At 41.3% G+C, this 26,286-nt stretch overlaps 2 protein-coding genes across 2 annotated transcripts; both read left to right on the top strand.

Moving 5' to 3' along the window:
• Nucleotides 1-362: 362 nt before the first annotated feature.
• Nucleotides 363-18,185, top strand: LOC102296798. The gene is made up of 17 exons (XM_042214419.1): nucleotides 363-773; nucleotides 2,036-2,116; nucleotides 2,528-2,642; nucleotides 2,735-2,868; nucleotides 3,001-3,227; nucleotides 3,331-3,445; nucleotides 5,079-5,378; nucleotides 5,999-6,225; nucleotides 6,344-6,432; nucleotides 6,519-6,619; nucleotides 7,225-7,460; nucleotides 7,591-7,679; nucleotides 11,682-11,893; nucleotides 13,046-14,037; nucleotides 14,170-14,239; nucleotides 16,842-17,016; nucleotides 17,134-18,185. Exons 1-17 carry the CDS (start codon nucleotides 524-526, stop codon nucleotides 17,336-17,338), a joined length of 3,618 nt encoding a protein of 1,205 aa, XP_042070353.1. The 5' UTR covers nucleotides 363-523; the 3' UTR covers nucleotides 17,339-18,185.
• Nucleotides 18,186-21,149: 2,964 nt separating this feature from the next.
• Nucleotides 21,150-26,286, top strand: LOC121812379 (zinc finger protein 557-like; the record flags this gene model as incomplete). The annotated part of the gene is given in 7 exon segments (XM_042214413.1): nucleotides 21,150-21,491; nucleotides 22,393-22,461; nucleotides 22,623-22,755; nucleotides 22,965-23,047; nucleotides 23,224-23,465; nucleotides 23,986-24,092; nucleotides 25,243-26,286. Coding segments are annotated over 7 exon segments (1,922 nt in total), but the record flags the coding sequence as incomplete, so codon positions are not given.

Raw genomic sequence — 26,286 nt, 5'->3', positions numbered from 1 at the left:
GCTGCCCGGCTGGAAACATGAACCACAAACGAGAAAAAGACCATACTAAATTTTTTTAATTAAAAAAAAATATTTTTATAAATAATATTCCTGCATATTCTACAGAAAGTGGAGCAATATAATTACAATAAAGTTACAATTAGGCTACAGGAAAACACAGGGGCGACACTTTTTTAAGTAACCCTCGGAGCACAATCTACATGTATCATGATTTCTCCCTGTTATATTTATTAAAACCTGCTGTCATTGTGATGGAAATGCAGTTAGTGCCAAATAAACCTAAATGGGTTTTTTGGGCGGCGGCGCGGGGGTTCTTCTTTTTTAATAAATACTGATATAATTATACGTGTGATAGTCTATTACTGTGCTATGTCTGTGCTATGTGTCATTTTCTCCTAGGATGGTGTTTCCTTTTATGTTTCCAGCCGGACAACATTTGCGCGTTCACTAGCTCGGTAAAAAACTTCTAGGGTTAAACATCCGACAGAAACATTTTCCCACGCGGGAAAAAAGAAATTATTTCATGAGCGACTCGATGATGATGACGATGGTGCAGAGCTGGGACAGCGAGCCAGACATCGCTAATATGTCCAAGAGCGACATACTGAGAGGAATCATCACCGACAAACTGAGCACAGCCGCTCGGGAGATCTTATCGGTGGTGGAGCGGACTGTAGCCGACTATGAGGAGGAGGCTGCGGGCTTCAGGCAGGAGCTCGACCGGCAGAGGAGACTGCTGGAGCTCCTGCAGCCTGAGATAAAGCAGGAGGCAGGTCGGTGTTTTAGCCCCTGTAACATTTATTGAAGTGCTTTGAAACACTCAGCGGCCACTATATTAGGTACTCTTTCATCTTCTCGTTAATGCAAACAACAAATGAGCCAATCACATAGCAGCAACTTGATGTCTTCAGATGGCCAAGACAACCTACAGTAGCTCAAAGTGAGAATCCGAGTGAGAAAGAAAGGTCTTTGGTGCCAGACGGGCCTGTCTGCTGGGATTTTCCCACGCAACCATATCTAGGGTTTACAGAGATTGGCCTGAAACTGACGATACGTCGTTTTTTTTGTACCTATCGTTTGTTTCGTAGGGTCGCAAAATAAACTGTACGCCAATATTTTTTCATGGTTTTGATGGTTACTGTAGTGGCTATATTAACTCCTTAGAGTTCTCTCTTTCTCTTATGATTAATATGATCACACACCGGACCGACTGTTTGTGAGTACTTTGGTTAGCAACAACGACGCTAAAACCATTGTGTGGCTCCGCCGTCCGCTTGTTTATATTCCACATAAAACTTTCACAATAAAGCTCAATATTCTGTCGAGACTCAAAAATAAACTCAAATGATATACATTATTGTCAAACATCAAATTTCAGATAATACATTAAACAAATTGGCTCAAATTAAAACATGAACTACTTATAAATGGCACTTACAGTCAAAGGAATAGAGACAAGAGAATGCCAGGATGGCCAGTGAAGATGAGCCAAAACCAGGTAGCTATAAACACAAGGACCAGTCAAACACATTGAGCACCTTATTCCTAAACGAGGGACTACATCTGTAGCATTAACATGGTTGGTTATGAACAGTCTGACACGGACCAGAAAATTGTACTATGCAAATTATAATGCAAACCGGTCCCCACCATGGACTCAAACATGGAAAACCACTTTTACAACTTTTGCAACAACTTATGTCTAAAAATGTATAGCTTCATGTATCGGTGACTCTGCACCTAGTGTAGTCTGGCCCCAGCAGATCCTAGGAAAAACGTTGGAGATCTCTGTCCAGAAGACTACAGTCCTAGAAACAGCTAAGATACTGCTTAGGACCCTCAATGCTCCAAAGCGTCTGGTATAGGACCCAAGCTCAAAGGATATGTGCCACAAAGAATGTATAAAGTGTCTGGTCAGTGTATAAAACGTTCAGGATACTCATCAACTTGATGCAGATCTTAACATTGCTAGAAACTTTTTTTTTCATGTCACATTTGTTTTTTCTAAAATTGAACATTAAACATACTTTTGCAGACGACCAGCAGCTGTTTTCCATCTGTGAAGATGGAGGTGCTCCATTACTGGATGATCAGAAGCAGGACAAATATGAGCTGAGTAAGAAGCTACTTTGACAAACATGAATAAAGTTCAGTTCTAGACTGCTGCTGTTTCATGTCTCTGATGTATTATCAGTAGACAAGTCTAATAAAAACATTTCATTGATAATTATGTGATAAACCAGGGGTAGGCAACTGCAGTCCTCAATGTGTGTGTGTGTGTGTGTGTGTGTGTGTGTGTGTGTGTGTGTGTACACACACACACACGAAATATATATGAAAAACAATTTAACTGAGTTGGGTCGAGCCGAGAAGGTTGTAATGGAAAAGATACATTAGCTCATGTCCTCTTAAAGCACAAACAGTAGATAGTAGCAGCATGCTCCCTTTCGGTTATGTAAACGGTCAAGTTCTTGTTGAGCCGGGCAACACATAATTGTGACTAACATAAGAATTTGTTTGTTCCTAGGGGTGGACGACAGTAGGAGCCTGGGATTTCAGGCACCGATAGAGGATGAAGAGTATGAATATTTAGAGCAGGAGGAAGGATACACGACAGAGCTGGATCATGTAACAACATCAAGGTTAAAAGACAAGTGCATAAATGTCTACTATGTACAAAAGTATATGTGTTATCTTTTGTATCCCAGCTCCCGTTTTTCCGTGTTTTCCTTAGGTTCTTGACTCAAACAGTTCCGTCTAAGAGGAGAAAAAAACCTGGCAAACGTCGAATCAGCAAATCACAAAATTGCATAGATCTCAAAATCCGCATATTGGAAAACCCAAACATTGAAGTGCTTTCAAATACTGGTAAGTCTAAAGCAAACGTGATGTGAAATTTAAATGTTAAAAACAGAATGAAAACACCTCAGTACACATGAAACTCTGGAGCAGATGTGGAAGATTTCACTGTGATTGATTCAGTGTTCCTCTGTGTTCTAGTGTTTCGGATGTACCGGCTTCACAAGCTGAAGGTTTGTCGTGGTTTGAAGGAAGCTGACTTCCTGAAACTACTCAGGTCTACCTTCCCTCAGCTGGCTGGAGATGAACCTTTTGACCTTTTCTTATATTGCAACCTCAAGAAACTGAAACCTCTGCAAGTAGACTCTGTGACACCAGAGGAAATCATCAGAGTTTCTCGGGGATCTACCCTCTACATACGACTGCAGGTACTGTACTGAGAAGATTTAACTGATCTCAACAGCGTTACCAAAGATTACAACACATTGACAACTTGATTTGAGAAGAAAATTCCGACCTTCTGTAAAACAGAAAGAAGATGCTGATGAAGATCATGAAGATCTTCCATCCACTGAGACAGACACCCATATAAATCTCAGAATCCGCATCCTGGAAAAGCGAAAGATTAATGTTTTGTCAAAGCAAGGTAAGTCTAAAGCAAACATGATGTGAAATTTAGATGTTTCTGCTATAAAAATGCAGCACATGTAAGCCGTATATCACCTTGTTACCTACTAGGTAAGTTCTGAAGTGCTTTTCACCTTTTTACCTGCTCGGAGATCGGTCTATTAAACACAGGTGAAGCTGATGGTCTCCACCACACCTCTATACCAAAAACAGTCATTTGCACCTTGTAAATCACAATTGTTGATGCCAGTAATGCTCAAGAGCAGCTGAAACCCTGGTCAGGACCAATGTTCCCTCTAAATCTATGTTGCGTGCAAAAAAAAAAAAAAAATCTAACCTGAATTGAAATTAAAGTAAATATTTTAACAATTCTGTTTTTTGCAGTGTTAGTAAGTGACTGGCTGCTCCCGTATGGGGTTAGACGGCGTCCTTATGTGTCGACACTGGTGTTTTAGCTAGCAAAGTGGCGTGACTGATGTGGCGTGAAGCCACGTTAGTGTATAACCATTGGAGATGTGAGCAGGACAGACAGAACAATTGACGGAACAAGTGTGGTCTTTATACCAGTTTTTAAATTGTGTTGATCGGCCACGTAAAACCAGAGTTATGACAAAAATATCTGCAATGTTTGGTTTTCTTCCTGAATATTATCATTGTTTATATTTACTGCGGGAAGAAATGGTAAAAACTGCGTTTTATAAGGAAAACGCTCGAAAGCACTCTCCACCTGTGAGCAAAGACAAAACCAAAAAGCCCCCACCCTTTCCTATTCGTCGAAAAATGTACCATGTCGACCAATCAAAACATGATATGGCAATATGGCATTTAGTGGTTTAGGAATTGGTGGGGCATCAAATTTGATGCAGAACAGCTGACTGTTCCGTAAATAGTTTGAAATGTTTTTTTTAAAAATGCCTTAGTTGCATTTTTAGGTAAACAGTTGCAAAAAACTTTGTTTGCAAAATTCAGTAACTTTTTTGAAGAAGTAACTATATAATTAACTGCCCGACATCAACTGTATTTTGCAGACAGAGCGTTACAGGACTATCTCCCAGACCAGACTCATACCCATAATACAAGTCAGAGCTTGTATGTAAATGTAAATGCTATAATTTGATTATTTTAATAAACCATGTAACTTGGATGGATTCGATGCTGGCATGACCACAGTGCACACGTCTGATGTCGCTCACAGTGGTCCAAGGGATCGCTCAGGGAGTTTGTGTGTTCGCTCAGACACATGAAAAATTAGAGGGAACATTGGTCAGGACACATATACCGTTTGTGCTGCCTCCCTGCACTCTACATGGACATCTTCATCTTTCTGCACTCCTCCCTGGTCTAAGAATTGTAACATATTAATAAAGAAATATGTACTATAATACCAAGAATATTTTCATTATAAAACACAATGAAAACACCTCAGTACACATGAAACTCTGGAGCAGATGTGGAAGATTTCACTGTGATGATTGGAACATTAGGAGCCCATGTCACCACTGGTACCTCCAAACTGTGAAAGCAGATTCCAGATTCAATTGGAAAGTAGTATCAGACGAACATTTAGTGAAAGTACAACAGGAAAGTGATGATTTCTTTCTCCTAATACTGGAAAAATTGAACTGATCTCTCAGCGTTCCTCTGTGTTCTAGTGTTTCAGATGTGCCCGCTTCACAAGCTGAAGGTTCATCGTGGTTTGCAGGAAGCTGACTTCCTGAAACTACTCAGGTCTACCTTCCCTCAGCTGGCTGGAGATGAACCTTTTGACCTTTTTTTAAGGGCCAAGCACAACAAACTTAAACCTCTGAAAGGAGACTCTGTGACACCAGAGGAAATCATCAGACTTTCTCGGGGATCTACCCTCTACATACAACAGTCACTGTGTCCAGAAGATTTAAGACTTAAGATCCGCATCCTTGAGGACCCTAAGATTGATAAGATCACAAATATAAGTAAGTTTAAAGCTTTTAACCTTCAAAGATCTTTGGAAGGATTTGATGCCGTTAACGTTTTCTACCTCTTATTAGCTCCTTAACTTGATTTAGAGGCTTTGCATGTCTCAAGAGTCCAACGTACTAGTCATCCAGCTCTCTGTGCAGGTTTGCTGAGTTACCCGTTTATTAGTTGATTCAGGAAAACATGTCTTCTAACTTGTCGATGACTGAAACTGCTCTGACTGTAGTCACACTACCCGCTGTCTTAAAAAACCTCGTAACATTATAAAAGATACCTCACACTCTGGCCACTCCCTGTTTGAACTGTTGCCCTCGGGCCGACGGTACAAAGCAATCAGCGTAAGGACAAACAGACTCAAACACAGCTTTTACCAAATCAGAAAAATATGTCTTGATGCTGCTACTAAAAAATGTCCATCACGCTACTCCTGAAGTGATCTATGCACTGACTGAGGCATGTGTGTGGGGATTGATTTTATTTTACAAATTTTATTTAAATTTTACATTTGTATGGATGATGCATTGATCAGAGATCAATTCTAATTTCGTTCTACCTGTGACAATGACAAAAAAGACATTCTGATTCTGACTTTGTGAGCTTCTCTGTTTTCTCTCAGTGTGTCAGAATCACCCGTCTCATGAGCTGAATGTTCCTCGTGGTCTTCAGGAGGCTGACTTCCTGGCTCTGCTGAGGTCCACTTTCCCTCAGCTGGCTGCTGGTGAACCTTTTACCATCTTAATTGGTCGCAACCACAATCTAATTCCTCCAAGAGTGGAGAGTATGACTGCAGAAGAGATCTGCAAGAATGGGACTGGGAATCCTGGTATTTACATCCGACTGAAGGTACTGCAAGAACCAATTTAACATCAGGGTGAAAACATTGTTAATAAATGTGGAGCATGTTGTTCTGAATGAAAAATCAGAAAAAAAACTATTCTTTTACTTTTTGGTGGAAATTTAGGGTCCAGAGAAAAGGTCTCTACAGAGAGAAGATGCTACTGCTGCTGAACTTCCTCCACCCAGCCTGGATCCAACCACACTGACCACTGAGTGAGTCAAAGAAAAGAGTAAGCTGCTGCTGTTAGAGTTTGTTATTTATGTCAACAGTTCAATCCAATTTTGTTCTTTTCCCCCAGAGTTGAGTCTGAGAAACCTCAGATCAGTCAATCAGACACCCACATGCATCTCAAGGTCCACATTGTGGAGGACCCTCAGATGGATACCATCTCGCCCAATCGTAAGTTCAAAGCCTTTTAATTTATCTGTCCAGTACAATATTCAGTTATCACCACTGTGATCACATGCTGAGCTGAAATAATAAAGAGTAGCCGAGCATAGCTCCTAGGGTGGTCAGGACACATTTGTGACTATGAGGTCCTTTGTAGAGCTCTGTAGGCATGCTGCTGGATGGTTTGGGAAGCTTGTGATGACCTGAGTTTGGACCAGTTTGTCAAAGCACTTCATGATTATTGGAGCACGAGCCACTACACAGCAGTCATTCAGAATGCTGATGGTGGTCATTTTTTGGTAGTGGTACCGTGATAGAGGATTTCAAGCAAGGCTGTCAGTGGTAAGGCTTAATGTTGGGGACTTGGTCTCTTTGACTGACAGGTGGCTGTAGCTGCTTCCTGAACCTCAGCTGGACCTCTGGATTGTGTTTGTGCTCTTGGAGCCTTTTGGACCATTTTAATGCAAATATCTGATAAATATTGTAGTTGCTTTGCAGCTAATAACAGACTGTCTAAGACATCTGAGCTCTTGTTTTTTGAATGAAATTGTCAGGTTTTAGTGTGATGCTCCCTGTTAGCTGGCAACTTAGCACTCTTTCCTGTTTTATCTCAGTGTTTCAGAATTACGTGCCTCATGAGCTGCAGGTTCCTCGAGGTCTTCAGGAGGCTGACTTCCTAGCTCAGCTGAGGTCAACCTTCCCTCAGCTGGCTGCTGCTGAACCTCTGGAGCTCCTGATATCTAATGACAACAAGATACTAGAGCTTCTAAATATGGAGTCACTGACAACTGAGGGGATCAAAGAGGCTGTCCAGTCAACTGGGAGTGCTACCCTCTTTGTTCGATTGAAGGTACTGTGTCAGATTCAGCATCTCTGCCTTTGTAGATTTTTCTTTTGTCCTTCTTAATCCCTCCACATGGCATTGTCAGAAACCATTAATTACAAAACCCATACTAAATAAAAACTATAAAACTTTCCAGGCCTCAGAGGATGTTCAGGATGATGTGAATAAGCTTGATGGTGCTGAAGACTCTTCATCCTTTTCTGAACAAACCACACTGCACAGGAGGTAAGTGATTAATAAAAAACGGTAAAATTGGAGAATGAAAACACAGTTTCATAGCATTTATTATGTTGCATTTTGGAAATGGACAGTGACAAATGGACTGATTCCTATATAGCGCTTTTCTTCTCTCCTGGAGTACTCAAAGCGCTGTTTACAACATTCCTCATTCACCCACTCACACAAGGACTTCTAACCTCAAGTACAATCTAACCAACATTCACACTCCAGTTGACGCATCGGAGGGCAACTTGGGGTTAGTATCTTTCCCAAGGATATTTGGCATACAGACTGGGGAAGCAAAGGTTCGAACCACCAACCTTCCAATCAGTAGCTGATCTGCTATACCACCACAGCCCCACCTTTCCCCACCCTGCCCTGCCCCGAAGATGGTTTGACCCATCTTCAATCTTATGGGTTAGAAACCGTTTTGAAGATGAAGATGAAAGAAGTTACATCTTGGAGAAAGAATGAAGAGGGCTGCATTGGTGTGGCCAAAAAACATATTCTGCAATGTTCTCCCTTGAGACATTGCTGTAGAAAACCGGCTTACCTCTGGTCTCAAAGGTGTTCAGAAACAGTAAAGATCAAAAAACACAATAAGCTTTCTCCTGGTTGCACTCCTACCTGGTGTGCTGTCTTCTGGCTTTAATATTTTGAGCTGTTTGATATTTCCTGTTGTAGGGGTAGACTAGGGCTGCCAAAACTATTATTTTGATAGTCGACTAGCAACCGATTATTTTTGCAATTAGTCGACTAATCAAATCGTGCATCTATTGGATGTATACCGTACAGCTTATTGCATCAGCATGTGTCTGCTCTTATATAACTATCATTAGCTTACAGTAGAGCTGGGCGATATAAGATTTTTTCATATCACGATATGTTTTTTTCATTTCAGGCGATAACGATATCTATCACGATATAAGCCAAAAAACTATATTTGTAAGATTTAAATGTGCCGTTGCTCACAAGTAAAATGTGAAATAATCAGCAGCTTGTTTTTATTTAAATATTTATTTCCCATAATAAGTTCATCCATTAAGCGGACGCGAATGGATGGATGAAGTTCAACAGGGTAGATGTCTGACAAAAGCCGAATGACGAATTAGCGCTTCCAGTCAGAGACTGAGGCTACGTCCACACGTACACGGGTATTTTTGAAAACGGAGATTTTCCGTTTTCGTTTTAAAAAATAATCCCGTCCACACATAAAGGCAGAAATGAAGGAAAACGCTGCTATGAACATGCCAAAGCAGCAGGTGGCGCTAGATTCCTAACCGTGCAGAAATGTTGGCCAATCAGAAGTCTAGAAGCCTCGGTGGGAAAAAGTAAACAAAGCTGGGGCATAGAAGCAGAACCGAGTCGTATGTGTGGAGGGACAGTAACTGTGTGTATATGTAAGCATTTAAACACTGCAGAGAGTAGAATTAACAGTAACAGTATTGTAGAAATTCATTTCACCGAAACAATAACGTGGCGCACAGTGTGACGCATGCACCAGTTTATTGTATTTCCAGACTTGCTTTCGGCACAATTTACAGTGCACGCTACTCTGTTTTTGTCAGACTTGAAATAGCCGAAATACCTTCACACTACGGAACTTCTATGGCTCTTCCGTTCGACAATCTCTCCGGCATTGGAACCATCATCTGTTTTCTCTTCGGTCACGCTCGGTTGATTTTTCTAGTCGGCACACTCATTTCCTCCATTACCCGGGCGGTACGGTGCTGGCTGCTTCCCAAACAAATACACATGTGCGGCTTGGCACTTGTGCTGTACTAACAAGTCACGCGACGTGACGCTGCGGCTGTGATTGGTTCGGCTCTGCGCTACTTAATTTGGATTGGCTGACCTTTTTTTTTTTTTTTTTTAAGAGGACAAGAGCGGCGAGGTCTATCGCGATAGTTTAATTTCTCTATCGAGTAAAAGTTATATCGCGATACATATCGTTATCGTTCTATCGCCCAGCTCTAGCTTACAGCTTGAAGTGTTTAAGGTATGTGCTAACTTAAAATAAAGACAAGATGATAGTTTATTAAACCTTTAATGAAATTTGCAGATTGTCTCAGTGGAGTTTAATAAACTCAGCCGTCTGCTTCTCGCTCCCTAAAATTTAACAGGACATTGGAGTAAATTCTCGACCATCTCACACTTCTGTTTAATCAGTTTTCTGTTTGACGTTTATTCAGCTGTGTGAAGACTATAACTTTAATCTCAACCAAACTGATTTACTCAGGAACAAATAAAAAACACTGAAAAAATCCAAACAATGACATTTTTAAGTTATCTAAGTGACTTATATATGTTTAACCTGAGTAGCAAAAGATCATGGGGGAGTCGAAAATGATGTGTCGGGGGTTGACTGTTCTCGCCGGCTCTAGTGAGTCTTGACCTCCTGGTCAGCTATCGAGCTGGTGCGTAACAGGCGTCTCCGAAAACGTCGGAGCACTTTTGCAAATATGTGATGTCTTGGTAAATTGAGCAGATATTTGAAGCTTACACAGCTACATTCTCGCCTGAAAATATCTTAAAAGTTTGTTACTCTTACACTCTTTCTGGGTTGTCTGTGAAGGTTCTCAGTCATCCAGGTCATCGTAGTCAAAGGAACTTGCAAAGAAAATCGTCTGGACTTCTTTAAGTTGCTTGAAGACGTTTCACCTCTCATCTGAGAAGCTTCTTCAGTTCTAAGGTCAAATGGTGGCGAGTCCCAGATTTTCAGGGTTGCAAAATAAACCTTTAAGATATTTTTAGGCGAGAATGTAGTTTTGCGACCCAGAAAGAGTAATATTAAAACTAAGTAGCTGCTGCCGTTGTTGGAAACTGGGCCGCGCTATGAATTCTGGGATAGGTTCGGCCACGAAGGATACACCCGACCCATCAATCAAATCTAGGGAAAAAGAGGGTGGATTTTTTTGGCCATATTTCGAGGAGTCTTCGAATTTGGACACCCTTCGTCGCGTTAAACTACTTACCTACTACTTACTTCTGCGTCTTTCAGAATCTTACAAAACTTCCAACGACGTGTCGACTTTTAAATTACTTGTCGATGATTTTTATAGTCAACATAAGCGTGACTCCTCAGCAGTGGTGATCTGCAACTTAAAGTGATGTACAGAATTAAAAATGAACTATCTGGAAGTTGTTGTTCACTCATATCATATCAAACCTTGAAATACAGGCTTCCTTAAAACGATTGATTAAATGATTGATTGAAAACTTTGAGCAGCTCCAGTGCTGGATGGCAGATGTTATGTTAGCAGAGTTTTGCTGCTATTGTTTCTTTTCATTGCTATTGTACGTAACCTGATCTTTGCCCAGAGAGTAATGAAACATTATGATTACGGCTCCATTTATCAGGTATGGCATCACTGGCAAGATGTGGCGTCATCACTTCTTTTCCTCTTATACTAGACTATGGGTATATGGATGATAGGTAGCTGTTTAAGATACAAAGGTGTATTATAAGACATGATGGTCTGAACACTGCTGATTAGCATGCTAGCTGGCATGCTAATCAGCAGTGGATGTAAAATGTAGACATGTTTAATATTTCTATTTTTAACATTCTGTTGATATTATTGATTATATTATAAGTTAATTTTTGCGTGTTTTGATCTTAAAGTATGTATTGACAATTGTCAATTGTTTTCAAGCTAATTTGCGAATCTGATTTGAGAAAGGCAGTAAGGTTTGGTTAGTTAACAAAAAATACCAAACTGCACAGCTGCTAATGATAACCTTTATGCAGGAAGCATTAGTTATTCCATTTATTCTTAAATGGAAACAGAGATGCTGGATTGCTAACCCACTATTAAAACTCCTGTTTCTAAACGAGATGCTGAATGTGAACCAAGATTGTTCCAGATTACATTGACTTTTATTCAACACTGACTACCAATTTAGCTACTGAAGAATCATTTCATGGAAATGTGTGTTTAAATGTTCAGTCTATTCTGTCTTGGAGGAAAACATTTTCATGAGTGTCGTGGATCTTTTTTCTCACAGTAATGAAAGGAAACCCTTGGATGAAGACCTGAAGGATATCATCCTCAGAGCTTTGCCATTAATTTCTGAAGACACTCAACAGTCATTGATTCATAAGCTGTTAAGTGATGGAGTGGAGTCTACCCAGGACCTAAAATTTGTCATTGAAGATGATATTGCTGACTTGGTGCCTCCCCTTCAATTACAGACACTCCTGGAAGCATTTAAAAATGGTAATGTTGACGTAAATACACTATTTTTTCTATACAATGTTATAGTAGTATATCTGATCATTTCTAACAGCCTTTTTCTTAAAATATATATTCCCTGAACACTAAATCCGTCAGTACAGCGAAATGGTAAAATTGTACTGAAAGTTTTTAAAACTGTTTTTTTGCTTCTGTTAACTTATTTTGTCATTCTAACACTGCTGGTTTCCCCACTGAGTGCTACAGCCAAGTGTCTGTGTTTTTTACCAAAACCTTTTAATATGATGCAGCTCTTGAGCCATCCATTATGTGATGTTTATCTGGGTTCACATCAGGGGCAGCAGTCTGAACCGGACCTGCATGAATGGGTCTTTAGTAGTGCTTAGACATTTATCTAACAAGCAAACGATCCTTGATTCAATCCCAGAAAGAGACACAAATCCCTTGGGAGCTCCAGGAATAGGATCAGGATGAAAAATCTGCCAAATAAAACATCAACTACCTGTGTGGTGACCCTCTGTGGCTGAGGGAGCTTTTCACAGCGACTGCCAGCGACTTCCAGAGACTATTGGCAACCACCCTGTTGACTGTTAGATAGATGTCTAGGTCTTTCTGACCAAGGCCTTAGAGATATAATGAGTAACTTGGCTATTCAGAGGGGTATCTATCTGGATGGAGGTGCTACTCCGTTAAAAAAAAAAACAGTTAAGGGGGATTCATTATGTCTATGGAGCCTCAGATCCTGGGGAAAATCGGAACCTTCTGGTGAGATTTTTGCTAGTATTTGTATTCTCATGTTCCTGGTTTGGTTGTTGATAAAAGGCTGGTGGGGTATTGTCTTCATTCTGGACACCAAAGTTTGTGAATATGATAACTTGGAAACAGGGTGACATAGGCGCATCTACTAAAAATCCTGGATTAGTTCAATTTCCAGTTAAATTGAACTCACTGTTAGAGGTCAAGTTTTCTGAAAACCTTAAGAATCCATAACTCAAGAACAAGGAGATGTAGGGTTTAGAAAATTATACCATAGGAGGAGGATACTGGGAGGCTCAGGGGTCGCACTGACGGTCGGCAGTATTTAAAAAAATATATATATTATTAACTTATTTTAAGCTCACCCTTGTATAAGAGACAATTGAGCTCACTGTGTGTTTTTTTCCCTTTCCTTTTCAGAGACAGACCTGGTTACTTTGGACCTGCCAGTGATTCCTTCCTCTAGCTCACTGCTCAGCAGTCCTGCAGCGTCACCTTGCTCCACTTCATCTGGTGTACTCCCACTCTCGAATCAAGAACATGACAACTCAGAAAGCTGCGGGCAAACCACCCTTTTCAGAAAACAGTGGGCAGAGATGTTCCAGGTGCCCTGGGACCTCATGCCAATGGAAATTCAAGCAGCGGTTGCTGAGGGCAAGAGACCATCCCCTGCAGCAAGGAGACAGATTGTTAGAATTTTAGCAGATGAGATGAGGAAACACGAGCTAAACCCAACACGTGCTCAGTGTGTAACCATCTGCCGAAACATTGTCCGTAAGTACCCTCAGAGCTTTGCTGATCTGTGTGACAACGGTCAGCTGCTGGAAGAGGATTACATCTCGCTTGTGATTCAAATCAAAAACCGAATTGATAACCTGAAACGGACCAGCAACTTTCGCCACAGCCGTTTGTCTGGAATGAAAAGAGGATCCACCAACAATTATGGCTGCGCCAGATTTGAGCCTGGCCTGCTGCCGGAGGAGACAAATGAAACAGTGGAGCGAAAACGCCAGCGACTGGAAGAAATTTACCATCAGGATGGCTCAAGCATGGTAGAAAAAGACGAAGTAAAAGAACTCATGAAAGTAACCTTCTACCTGCAGCGCCGCCAAATAAATGCACTCCCAGTACCGGCTATTAGAGATTTAAGGGGCCGATGGCCTTATCTTTTCACACACAATGGACTTTATACTCATTTTGAGCTGCTCACTGATATCAAAGTGCTTCGCACTCTTGAGGTTGCAATGGAGGAGTGTGGACCAACCATCCTGGAGGTCTTCAGCAAGTCCACTAATCCAGATATCCAATCCATCCTCTCAGTGGGTCCAAAACTTGAACTATCCTTCTGCATCCTGCAACTTCTGATGGCTCACTTCTCCGAATCCCTCGGAGGACTGATTCTTTTTGCAAATGTGAGTTATTTTAGGGTTTTTGATTTCTTCAAAGGTGACACCTGTATCTGTTGTCTCTGTTATTGGGGAAGACAGCAGTTTTATTTGTTTCATGTTTTTGTTGATTAATTTAGTCATAACTCTGTGTCCTAGGCAAATGCCACAGCAGCTGAATTACAGACGACACTCCAACTACCTGCAACTCCTCGACTGATACTCCTCGGTATGACATACATATTTATTTTTTGTTGTTATGATTGCAAAAGCCAACAGCGTTAAGCATTAAGTGCTTCTTGAGAAGAAAAATAGCCTCACTATAATTTCATAACTCATGACTTATAATGTCATAACAAAGATTTATCTTATTACCCAAGAATCCTGTTACAACAGTGAACTTTCACCCGTTGCCAAATGCTAAAAGTCACAAGAAATTTAGTTCAACTTGAACCGAGATGAGTTAATGAGTCTTCGGTAGACAACATCTCCCTAGAGGAGGTCAAATTTTAATTACCGGTTGCCTTTCCCCCCCATATTTTTCACCCGGTTTCACTGTTCGCTTCTTTCACTTGCCTTGTCTCTTTTGCACATTTTCCATGCAAACTGCAGTAATCGTCATCCAGTTAGGAAGTCACCAACAGGTCTCCAGAGACTGAAGCTTAAAACAAAAGGCAGAGTCATGCTGACGTTTTTTGGCACCTTCACAGATTGCAGGTTGTTCCTGATCTTGAATTAGAAAATGTTACCCTCACCTGTTTGTCTGCTGTAAAGCATAAATGTGGCACAACTCACATTCAATATGATGATCACTGGAAGACCACAGCTCATAATTTTCTCCATAGCTCCTCTGATATTGGAGGACTCTGTCTGGGGAGTAGAAGTTTTAGCACCTTCAAGTGGTGAAGATTCTCCATTTCCATTTTCTATTTTATTATGATGAAAAAAACACAGGAGACTTTGTATAACTTGCAAATCAAAAAATTGTCAAAGTCAATAAATTAGAAGAAAATCATGTCTTAAAAAACAGCTTCTGCAACAAGCTACTCTTCAGCACCCCAAAGAAAACAAACACAACACAAAAACAAAGCTTATCTAGCTTGCTTTTGCAAGTTGTATGCCCAAAGTTCCCTGTAAATATATGTTCAGTCAACACGAACAATGTTTTATATATTGCCGAGTCGTATACACTACACAATCATCGGCATATTAAAATTTTATTTTATGGGCGCGACTCCGGAAGCTGAAGTCACGCTGTGTGACTGGAAAATCTACAGCTTTATTTTCAGAATCAGAATCAGAATCAGAATGGGGTTTATTGCCAGATGTTGAGGTTTACAACATTAGGAAATTGCTGCGGTGCTTCAGTGCAAACAATAAGAATTAAAGTGCTATGTAGAAAGAAAGATATGTGCATGAGATATACATGAGCCCCAGCTGTATAGGCGGGTACACCCTACGCCAGTATGAGAATAAGAATTATGAGTGCTACGTAGAAAGATATATACATGAGTGCAGGTGGTGATCAGTGCCAAACATGAAATGATGCAGTGACACAGCGTAGGGTCATGTGTTAGTGGCGGGGACAGTCATGTGGTTATTGTTCATGTGTCCAACAGCAGAGGGGAAGAAACTGTTCTTATGGCGAGAGGTTCTGGTGCGAATGGACCGGAGCCTCCTGCCTGAGGGGAGCAGGTCAAACAGACTGTGTCCAGGGTGAGAAGGGTCAGCTGAGATCCGAGCTGCACGCCGCAGTGTCCTGGAGGTGTACAGGTCCTGCAGAGATGGGAGTCTGCAGCCAATCACCTTCTCAGCAGAGCGCACAACACGCTGCAGTCTCTGTTTGTCCCTGATAGTGGCTCCAGCGTACCACACGGTGATGGAGGAGGTGAGGATGGACTCGATGATTGCAGTGTAGAACTGCATCATCGTCCGTGTTGGCAGGTTGAATTTCTTCAGCTGCCTCAGGAAGTACATCCTCTGCTGGGCTTTCTTGATGACGGAGGTGATGGTGGGCTCCCACTTCAGGTCCTGGGTGATGGTGGTACCCAGGAAGCGGAATGAGTCCACAGAGGTGATGGGGGTGTCAGTCAGGATGATGGGGGGGAGTGGGGCTGTGTGCTTCCTGAAGTCCACAATAATCTCCACTGTCTTCTGGGCATTCAGCACCAGGTTGTTGTGGCTGCACCAGGTCACCAGACGTTCAACCTCCCTCCTGTAGGCAGACTCATCCCCGTCCGAGATGAGCCCAATAACGGTGGTGTCATCTGCGAACTTGATTAGCTTGACAGACTGGTGGGTGGAGGTGCAGCAGTTGGTGTACAGGGAGAAGAGCAGAGGAGAAAGAACACAGCCCTGAGGGGAGCCGGTGCTGATGGTCCGGGAGTCCGAGACATTCTTTCCCAGCCTCACATGCTGCTTCCTGTCCGTCAGGAAGTCAGTGATCCACCGGCAGATGGGATCAGGCACATTCATCTGGGAAAGCTTGCCTCGGAGATGGTCTGGAAGGATGGTGTTGAAGGCAGAGCTGAAGTCCACAAACAGGATCCTGGCGTAGGTTCCTGGGGAGTCCAGATGCTGCAGGATGAGTGTAGGGCCATGTTGATGGCGTCGTCTACAGACCTGTTGGCTCTATATGCAAACTGCATGCCTTTCATGCCTAACTGCGAAATTCTGGTCAGATACAGATGTTAAATGTTCTTGACAGGGTATGAGTGATGTACTTGATGGTTCTGTGTGTTTATTAACAAATTTGCACTGCAGAAGTATATTGAATAAATAAGCTCATTACCATTTCAGTACTAATGGTGGGATTTTATTTGGATTTTAAGCCGAATCACCGGAAAGCTCCATTCGCCGCTGGATGATCAGTCTTGAGGGGCACATCATTTGCGAGGGCATCCAGCCGACTTTTCTGTCCGGCCTCGCTGCTGTCTTTTCTACTTACTACATCTTCAATCTTCAGTATCAAGACGATGCTGCATGCACACTGGAATTCATTCAAAGGTTAGATGAGTACATTTTCCAGCTGTTAATTTGTGATTTGAGGTCTTTGTGCTAAAAGGCTTGCAAGAACCCGTTCCTGTGTCACTTTGGATCTGACCACACATTTGTTTTTTCCAGGCGATTGATTGGGATAAATCCCGACAGAGGCACCAAAGTTCCACAAGGCAAATTCCCGTCAAAGGAGACTGGGAAGTTCACACAGGAAAAGACTTCGCCAGTCAACCCCCAAGTTTTAAAACTGTTAAAGAAACTAATGGATGTGAACCCAGCTGTTTACACCCACACAACCATGTTTCCATCACTTCAGGGGACATCAAACTGACATTCATGTTTGTTTTCGTGGAGAAATCCGAATTTCTGGGGTCTGAAGAACCTCTTGGAGCAACGGCCGACACTTTGGAGCTTGCAGTGTAGTGGCTGGATATCCAGACCAGAACTTTGGGTCCCATGCACTGGTCATAGTCTACATTGTCGGTTTTAAAGAGGTATGATGTCATCAGATTGTTTTGAGAGTGCACTTTGACTAGTGCATTTGTCTTTCATTCTTCATTCGGACTTGCTGCATGCACCAAGTACCAGAAAAGTTTCTGGTGCCACAGATTCTGCAGACTGTTTATACAGATCACCCTTTGCCTTGCTTAAGACTTTGAAATGTGCAAATTCAAAGTGTGAAAGAAACAAGGAACAAATACAACTTTATGCTGTTTTCTTTGTTCGGGTTGACTTATGTTCCCCAATGCAAGCTGCTGTTTTCTAGCAGAAACTCTGAAGTACTATATTTTGTTTACTGTACACCTTTTTTTAAATTACTGTAATTAAAGTTACATTTCTGGGGTGAGATTTGGGCATTGTTTTACATTTCCTGTTTATCTTAGTTCATTGTTTACACACTGACTGCATAAAGGGCCATCTGCAGTACTATGTTTATTTACTATGCAGTACTATGTTTAGTACTATGTTTATTTACTATGCAGTACTATGTTTAGTACTATGTTTATTCAGTATGTCACAAAGTTCAAATCCTCTCAGAAGGGTTTGTACAACACGACAGCGATGCAAGCATGCCAAGTCAGCCAGTGGATTCAAACTGAGGATCTTAGTGGAATGAAAAAAAAGTATATATATACAGGGAGTGCAGAATTATTAGGCAAATGAGTATTTTGTCCACATCATCCTCTTCATGCATGTTGTCTTACTCCAAGCTGTATAGGCTCGAAAGCCTACTACCAATTAAGCATATTAGGTGATGTGCATCTCTGTAATGAGAAGGGGTGTGGTCTAATGACATCAACACCCTATATCAGGTGTGCATAATTATTAGGCAACGTCCTTTCCTTTGGCAAAATGGGTCAAAAGAAGGACTTGACAGGCTCAGAAAAGTCAAAAATAGTGAGATATCTTGCAGAGGGATGCAGCAGTCTCAAAATTGCAAAGCTTCATGAAGCACTGAAGCTTTTCATCCAATTGGTTCACCCCAGCGCAAAGCTTCTTGAAGCTTCATTTGCTCTAGTAGGACACCTACTGGACGTAAAAATATTAGTTGGCATGAATTTGAAGAGTGTGGCCTTTTGCACACAGCCTGTAAATGTCAACAACAAAAGGAGTGTGTAAAACATGTATATTGTAGTGATGGCAGTATACTGTGTATATTTATACTGGCAGTATGGAAAATGATCATTTGGAAATGCTTAAAATGGAAATGATCATTTACTGTGAGGTGAGGTGTGGTTGGGGTGTGGACAGTGGTTGTGCTTTTGTAACGTTGAGGTATGGACAGCTACACACTGAGGCTCAGTCCTGCCTGTTCACATTTTATTCTGTAAAAACTAAATTTTCACTGCTTTTATGACCTTTTTAGTGGGGAGAACATAGCTAGGATTTAATGATTTAACAAATCTTTTGAATCCTTTGTCCTCCACAATGCTAAATGGCTGGGAGTCCTCAATCACCATGCTAACCAGGTCTTCATCTATTTGAGATTGTTCTCCTGAGGAGAGACAATAAAAACAAAGCACAAATATAAATATCACTCACGTCACTTATTGCATTGTATGATATTGTTATATCATTTAGTAACATTATAGCATGCTATATTATCATGGCATTTGATGGCTCACCTGGTCTTGCTCCACAATCGGTGTTCCCCTTATTCTCATGCATAGCTCTGTAGTGCCTAAGCATGGATGAGGTGTTGTTGTTATATCCCAGCTCCCTGGCACATAGCAAACACTTCACCTTGTACAAAAGTAAGACAGCTTAACATAAGTTTTATTGCACCATCAGTATTATGAAAATACATCTTCTGTAGAAATTTACATACCTTGTTGGGAGGAATAAGATCAAAATGTTCCCACACAGGGGAGGACATCCTCCTCTTCTTAGCTGGCTCCATTCTCTCCTGACTTTCTCTCCTCACTCTCATAAACCTCCAAACTGTCTCCAAACTCTCACTAACCGCAACTCTCCATCAAACACCCACATTTTGAATGAAGTCTGAGGGGTTTATATCGCTGTCATATCTCGCGGCAAAGTTCGAACCACTTCATGAACCAGTCACGTGGTACAGCCGGGCAGCGAGGCTTCGGACGTCATCATTTTCAGCTCCTCCCATAAATGAAGCAAGCCTCGATACGCGCATCGCGGAAACGCCCCCTCCATTACTCGACACAAGCTTCGAAGCCTCGATACAGAACGTCACATCACTAATTGCAAAGCTTCTGAAGCGTGATCATCGAACAATCAAGCGTTTCATTCAAAATAGTCAACAGGGTCGCAAGAAGCGTGTGGAAAAACCAAGGCGCCAAATAACTGCCCATGAACTGAGAAAAGTCAAGCGTGCAGCTGCCAAGATGCCACTTGCCACCAGTTTGGCCATATTTCAGAGCTGCAACATCACTGGAGTGCCCAAAAGCACAAGGTGTGCAATACTCAGAGACATGGCCAAGGTAAGAAAGGCTGAAAGACGACCACCACTGAACAAGACACACAAGCTGAAACGTCAAGACTGGGCCAAGAAATATCTCAAGACTGATTTTTCTAAGGTTTTATGGACTGATGAAATGAGAGTGAGTCTTGATGGGCCAGATGGATGGGCCCGTGGCTGGATTGGTAAAGGGCAGAGAGCTCCAGTCCGACTCAGACGCCAGCAAGGTGGAGGTGGAGTACTGGTTTGGGCTGGTATCATCAAAGATGAGCTTGTGGGGCCTTTTCGGGTTGAGGATGGAGTCAAGCTCAACTCCCAGTCCTACTGCCAGTTTCTGGAAGACACCTTCTTCAAGCAGTGGTACAGGAAGAAGTCTGCATCCTTCAAGAAAAACATGATTTTCATGCAGGACAATGCTCCATCACACGCGTCCAAGTACTCCACAGCGTGGCTGGCAAGAAAGGGTATAAAAGAAGAAAAACTAATGACATGGCCTCCTTGTTCACCTGATCTGAACCCCATTGAGAACCTGTGGTCCATCATCAAATGTGAGATTTACAAGGAGGGAAAACAGTACACCTCTCTGAACAGTGTCTGGGAGGCTGTGGTTGCTGCTGCACGCAATGTTGATGGTGAACAGATCAAAACACTGACAGAATCCATGGATGGCAGGCTTTTGAGTGTCCTTGCAAAGAAAGGTGGCTATATTGGTCGCTGATTTGTTTTTGTTTTGTTTTTGAATGTCAGAAATGTATATTTGTGAATGTGGAGATGTTATATTGGTTTCACTGGTAAAAATAAATAATTGAAATGGGTATATATTTGTTTTTGTTAAGTTGCCTAATAATTATGCACAGTAATAGTCACCTGCACACACAGATATCCCCCTAAAATAGCTAAAACTAAAAACAAACTAAAAACTACTTCCAAAAACATTCAGCTTTGATATTAATGAGTTTTTTGGGTTCATTGAGAACATGGTTGTTGTTCAATAATAAAATTATTCCTCAAAAATACAACTTGCCTAATAATTCTGCACTCCCTGTATGTTTTCGCTACATGAATGATTTATTTATATATATTCCATTATATTTATTATATATATATATATTAATTATATATTTATTATTATATATATTCTGTCTATGCTCCAGACGGGTTGTTTTTTTTATAGTAAATGTGTGTATACAGTGTTTCAGTCTGCTTTCTTTATAACGTTTCTCCCCGGACACATTTTGCGACAGCACAATAACAACCCCGTCCGGTCAGTATCGTTCGCCTCTGAGACGGACCCGTGAAAACACACACATGTTTTATCTCGAGAAGAGCGGCAACTCGGAGTCCCCCGACAGCGTCGCTAACATGTCCAAGAGCGACATACTGAGAGGAATCATCACTGAGAAACTGAGCACAGCCGCCCGGGAGATCTTAGCGGTGGTGGAGCGGACTGTAACAGACTATGAGGAGGAGGCTGCGGGCTTCAGGCAGGAGATCGACCGGCAGAGGAGACTGCTGGAGCTCCTGCAGCCTCGGGTCAAGCTTGAGAGGACAGGTCAGTGACAGAGGCGGATTTTCCGAACTTCATTTAAAAATGACTCATTTAATATGTCCTCGCTAGCTGGTGAATATAGTGACTTCACAGTGCAAGAAGAAAATGTCCGCACAATTGTTTAGAAATGGATTAACAAGTCGGCATGCGTTTAGTCAGCTTTCACAGGATAATGTGAGACAATCAACGCTTTTGGGGTTCCTTTAACTTTATGGGCAGCCCACCCCCTGAAGCTAATGAAAAATTAATTCTACTAAATCTCAAACTTTTCACTTGTGTTTCTTAAATTTTGACTTAATAACTTGCAGCTTTCCCCTCCCCACTGTCACCAAAGTGCGTGTGATTATTGTGGTTTCTATGTATTATTGTAGGGTCTTTTTCATATATTAAAAAGCGCCTTGAGGCAAATGTTGTAATTTGACACTGAATAAATAAAATTGAATTGAATATAACTGAAATTTCTAGTTATTCAGAAGTAAGTTGCATTTTCAAGTCGGCTTGTCAACATTTTTAATTAACCCAAAACTTGAGTTGATTATAAACATTTTTGACTTACTGACTCATAATATACAGTTATTTGCAATTTTGAGATACTGATTTGAAATTTGGACTTGGCTTTGATCAGCAATTTTTATTTTTCAATGTTGGAAATGAGCTTACATATAAAACATAAAGGTGAAGTTTTCACAGTTCACATGAAGCCTGCTCTATCAGTTTTAAGAATTTAGGATGTCAGATTTTCCACAGTCTGCAGTTATTTGAGTGATAAACAGGACTAAATCCCAACTTTAAAGCTGCTCTTTAAAAATACATGTTGCTTTCAGCTGTTCATAGCAATATTGTGTTTGGCCATACATGAAGTAACTGATCAGATCTGACTGACAAAAGTAATCTCTTGTCACAGATCTGGACATCCATGAGGTGGTGGTCATGACCGGAGACAAAGAGGATCAGCAGCACACACATCTGCCGGGTTTGTTTTCTGTCAAAGCTTGTTTTCTTAAATGTTGAGAAAAAGGAGGAATGAGTGAATGAACGACTCTAAGGACAATACGTTTTGGCTGCAACACTAAAGATGATGTTCAGACTTACATATGGTGGTAAATAGTAAAATAGGGTGTGTAATGTTTCCAGGTATGGAGGGTGCTGGAAGTCCAAGTCTGCTACGTCGTGATGATGATGAAGATGAGCAGCGGATGGCCCAAATGTCGACGAGTTCCAGGCAGAAAAGAGAAATTCTGATGCACCCGGATTATGAAATACCAAGGTTACAAATGCAGTCAGAATCAGAATACTTTATTGATCCCTGGGGGAAATTATTTCAACAGTTTATGTCAACAGTCTGGATGTTACAGTTAGTTTACATTGTGACGCTTCGTGTTTTAACAAAAAACTTTGCATTTGCACCACGGCTTCACCTTTGCCAGTACTGGCCTGAATGTAGTGCTCTAACACAACTACCATTTCTCCTGATAGGAAGAAGTCCAGCAGACATTGGCTCAGTGACACACAGAGACATCTACATTTCAGGATTTGTTTCCTGGAGGACTCTCAAGACGGTATGCTCTCAAACATGGGTACATTTGAAGTTCCTATCTTAGCACCTGAACCAAATAGCCAGACCTAACGATACTAAAAACCTTAAATGTTCAAGTACTTGCAGATGAACTTGCAGAGTTCTGAGATGCTGCCGGCCAGGATAACCATTGTTTCACGATGGTTTCTTCTTTTTCAGGGTTTAAAAAAACTCTGTTTGAGGACCTGAAGTGTCCCCGTGATCTAAAGGAGGGTGACTTCTTGGACATGATCAAGTCCACGTTCCCTCAGCTGGCCGGGGACAAACCGCTGAACATCTTCAAGTCTGACCACAGTAAGAGACTCCAGAGGCTCATGCTGAAGACCCTGACACCAGAAGACATCTACAGGACCACGAAGCCCACCGGGCTTGAAAAGGCTGTCCTCTATGTCAAACTTAAGGTCGACACTAGAGTAGTTTTCCTCACTGCTGCCACAGATATAGTTATAGTCATGAAAAGTCTGTTAACAGGTAAAACATTAAAGGAAAAATGATAAATAAGTGTTCAAAACTAAATACCTCTTATGGTGCGTTTGATTTCTTCTGCTTCCAGCTGACTCTTTAGGAAACAAAACAAATGACAGCACGAACACACCACTGAACAGAGCAGAACATTTCCACTGTAATAACAGATCAACTGTAACTTGAATTGCTGCTCTGAACTTGGTTCTGTTAGTATTGAGATATCTTCATGGAAGTTTGTGTTTATTTGGCAAAAATGGTGATGAAATATGTCCTAAAATAAGCTTTTCCCACTGTGTCTGTCTGAGATACAGTCAGATGAGCCAAAACAGCTTTGACCTGCGTTAAAACCATGTTCTGATTGACTAAAATGCAAACAACTAAAACAAGAAGAATAACTGATTTAAATGACGTTAGTACTTTCTGAGTTTTTGTAAAGTTTTTTTTTTTATCTTACAGACAGGAGAGGAAGACGAGGAGGAAGAACTTCACCTGTTACCCACAAGTGATAAACCTTTAACACACAGTGACAGAGTGCTTATGAAAGGCGATGAAGCCATTTCAAGGTGAATTAAAAACTGAAAAAGAAACGTTGAGTTATTTTGTTTAAAGGTCAATGAAACAGTGTGTCCTTTTTACAGGCTGTTAATGAAATATTAGCAAGTATACCACCCTATAAAGATAAAGATCCCCTAACAAACACAACCGTTTGAATTGCTGGCTTGTATGTAAAAGCAAAACATTTACAAACACAATGTCAAACAGTTGACAGATGACACTCTACTTTTTACATAAAACCAAATGAAAACCTCAATCAGGATTTTTTTTCTTAAGTATTTTTATTCATATTTAGGCATGAAAAGATGAAAAAAGATCCTGATTGAGGTTGTCATAATTCATGCATGACAGGGTTAAATAACAATAATTACAATGTATCACGTCATACACCTATAGTAACATTAAACGACCAGGGTATAGAGTGACACATCAGCGTCCAATGTAGTGGTTCATGTGTAAGTGTACCATTAACACTGACACAAATACAGAAAACAGCCTTTGAATAGCTGTTCACTGTAGTGACCACTATGTGTGAAAGGGTTACAGGCCTGGACTGGTAGTCTTGCATATTGTGCATTTCCCCTATTGGGCTGGCGAGCCTGTGGACTAATAGTTGAATGTAATTTATTTCTTTGTCGATATAATTTTACGGGCCAGTCCATCCGTGCCCGAATAGACTGTTACAATAGATCATAGAAAATAAAAATGATCTACACAAAAAATTATGTTTGAAGGCAAAACGACTGGAATGAATTAAAACACTGATCCATGACCAAGAAATATTCTTGATTTTATAATAAATTCACAAAATGAACTAAATTTTAATTTATATTCATTACCCTCATTGAGAACTGCAACCATCAGTAAAAAGGAACCTACTGAAGGAACACTCATTAGCTATTTCTATAGTCTTAAAATTATTTGTACCCAACATTTAAAACATTTAATTGCTCCATATTCTTGATATTAAAAATACGTTATTATTGACCAACATAATAGCCGGCTCCTCACAGCTTTTAAATATCATGATTTCAAATAAAGTTTTGATTATTATATTAATGTGAGGTTTGCAAGCAATTTGTTATAATTCTTGGCTTGTCCGTATTTTTCAGTCCATATTCATAAATGAATTTATGAAAATCTTTGTTTTCTTACCAGCTCCGTTCAACAACTAGACAATACCAAAGTGGATGTCATGGCCAACAGCTCAGCATCACAACTACAGCTCTTGCTAACAAAAGATGCTGCTGTAAATGGGTCTAGTGATGACAAACATGGAGTCGTGGCATTAAACCCAGAGCTGCAGGTGGCAAAACGTTCGAAGGCAAAAGAGCTCCAAAGTAGTTCGGAGACAATTCAGACAAGTACAATAGCCTGTAAAGTGTGTGGACTCCAGGGAAACCAGGACAACTTGATTCAACATGCATGGAGTCACGTGGATGAGTCACCGGCTGTTTGTGGAATTTGTGGAGAGCGTTTTGAATCAGTGGAAACATTAAAGGGACATCTTACAAATGACCCAAAATATCACAACTCTAATAACCAAATGTCTCTGCAAACAGAGGCGAAACAATACAAATGTGAAACTTGTGCTAAATCATTTGGTCTAAAGGAGCAGCTGGAAATTCATTGCAAGGAGCACGCTGGCCTACAGAAATACCACTGCAACATCTGCGGGAAAGCTCTCTCCCATCTTCGATCAATGAGACGGCACAAGCTGACTCACACAGTGGAGCGACCCCACAGTTGTGAAGTTTGCGGGAAGCATTTCAGATGCCCGCACGTTTTAAATTCTCACAAGAAAATCCACACGGTCAGGGAGCGGCCGTATCTCTGCCACATCTGCTGCAAAAGCTTCATGTCAAACAGCGTTCTGTCGACTCACATGAAGATTCACAGCAATGAGAGGCCACACATCTGCTTGGTGTGCAAAAAGGCTTTTATTTATAAAGGTAGTCTAAAGGCTCACATGCGAATGCACACCGGCGAGAAACCGTACAGCTGTTCCCAGTGCGGCCGCTCCTTCAAGCACAAGTGTCACCTGAACGACCATGTCAGGAGCCATTCAGGCATCAAACAGTTTGTGTGCAGCATTTGTGGGAGAGCGTGCTCTCGCCAAACTCAGCTGAAGACCCACATGAGGACCCATAATGGAGAGAAACCGTACCAGTGCGACATCTGCAAGAGGTCCTTCTCGCACCG

This window comes from Haplochromis burtoni, unplaced genomic scaffold, assembly GCF_018398535.1.
Source record: "Haplochromis burtoni strain Fernald_Lab_line unplaced genomic scaffold, NCSU_Asbu1 Contig_561, whole genome shotgun sequence".
Lineage (NCBI taxonomy): Eukaryota > Metazoa > Chordata > Actinopteri > Cichliformes > Cichlidae > Haplochromis > Haplochromis burtoni.
The sequence above is the reverse complement of the archived record's forward strand: the minus strand, read 5'-3'. Positions and strand labels throughout refer to the sequence as shown.

Excerpts from the sequence above, each read along its gene's own strand:
- LOC102296798 (XM_042214419.1), top strand. The coding sequence starts at position 524 with ATGAGCGACTCGATGATGATGACGATGGTGCAGAGCTGGGACAGCGAG. Across the intron at positions 2,117-2,527 it reads GCAGGACAAATATGAGCTGA|GGGTGGACGACAGTAGGAGC; the intron begins GTAAGAAGCTAC and ends GTTTGTTCCTAG. Across the intron at positions 3,228-3,330 it reads CCCTCTACATACGACTGCAG|AAAGAAGATGCTGATGAAGA; the intron begins GTACTGTACTGA and ends TCTGTAAAACAG.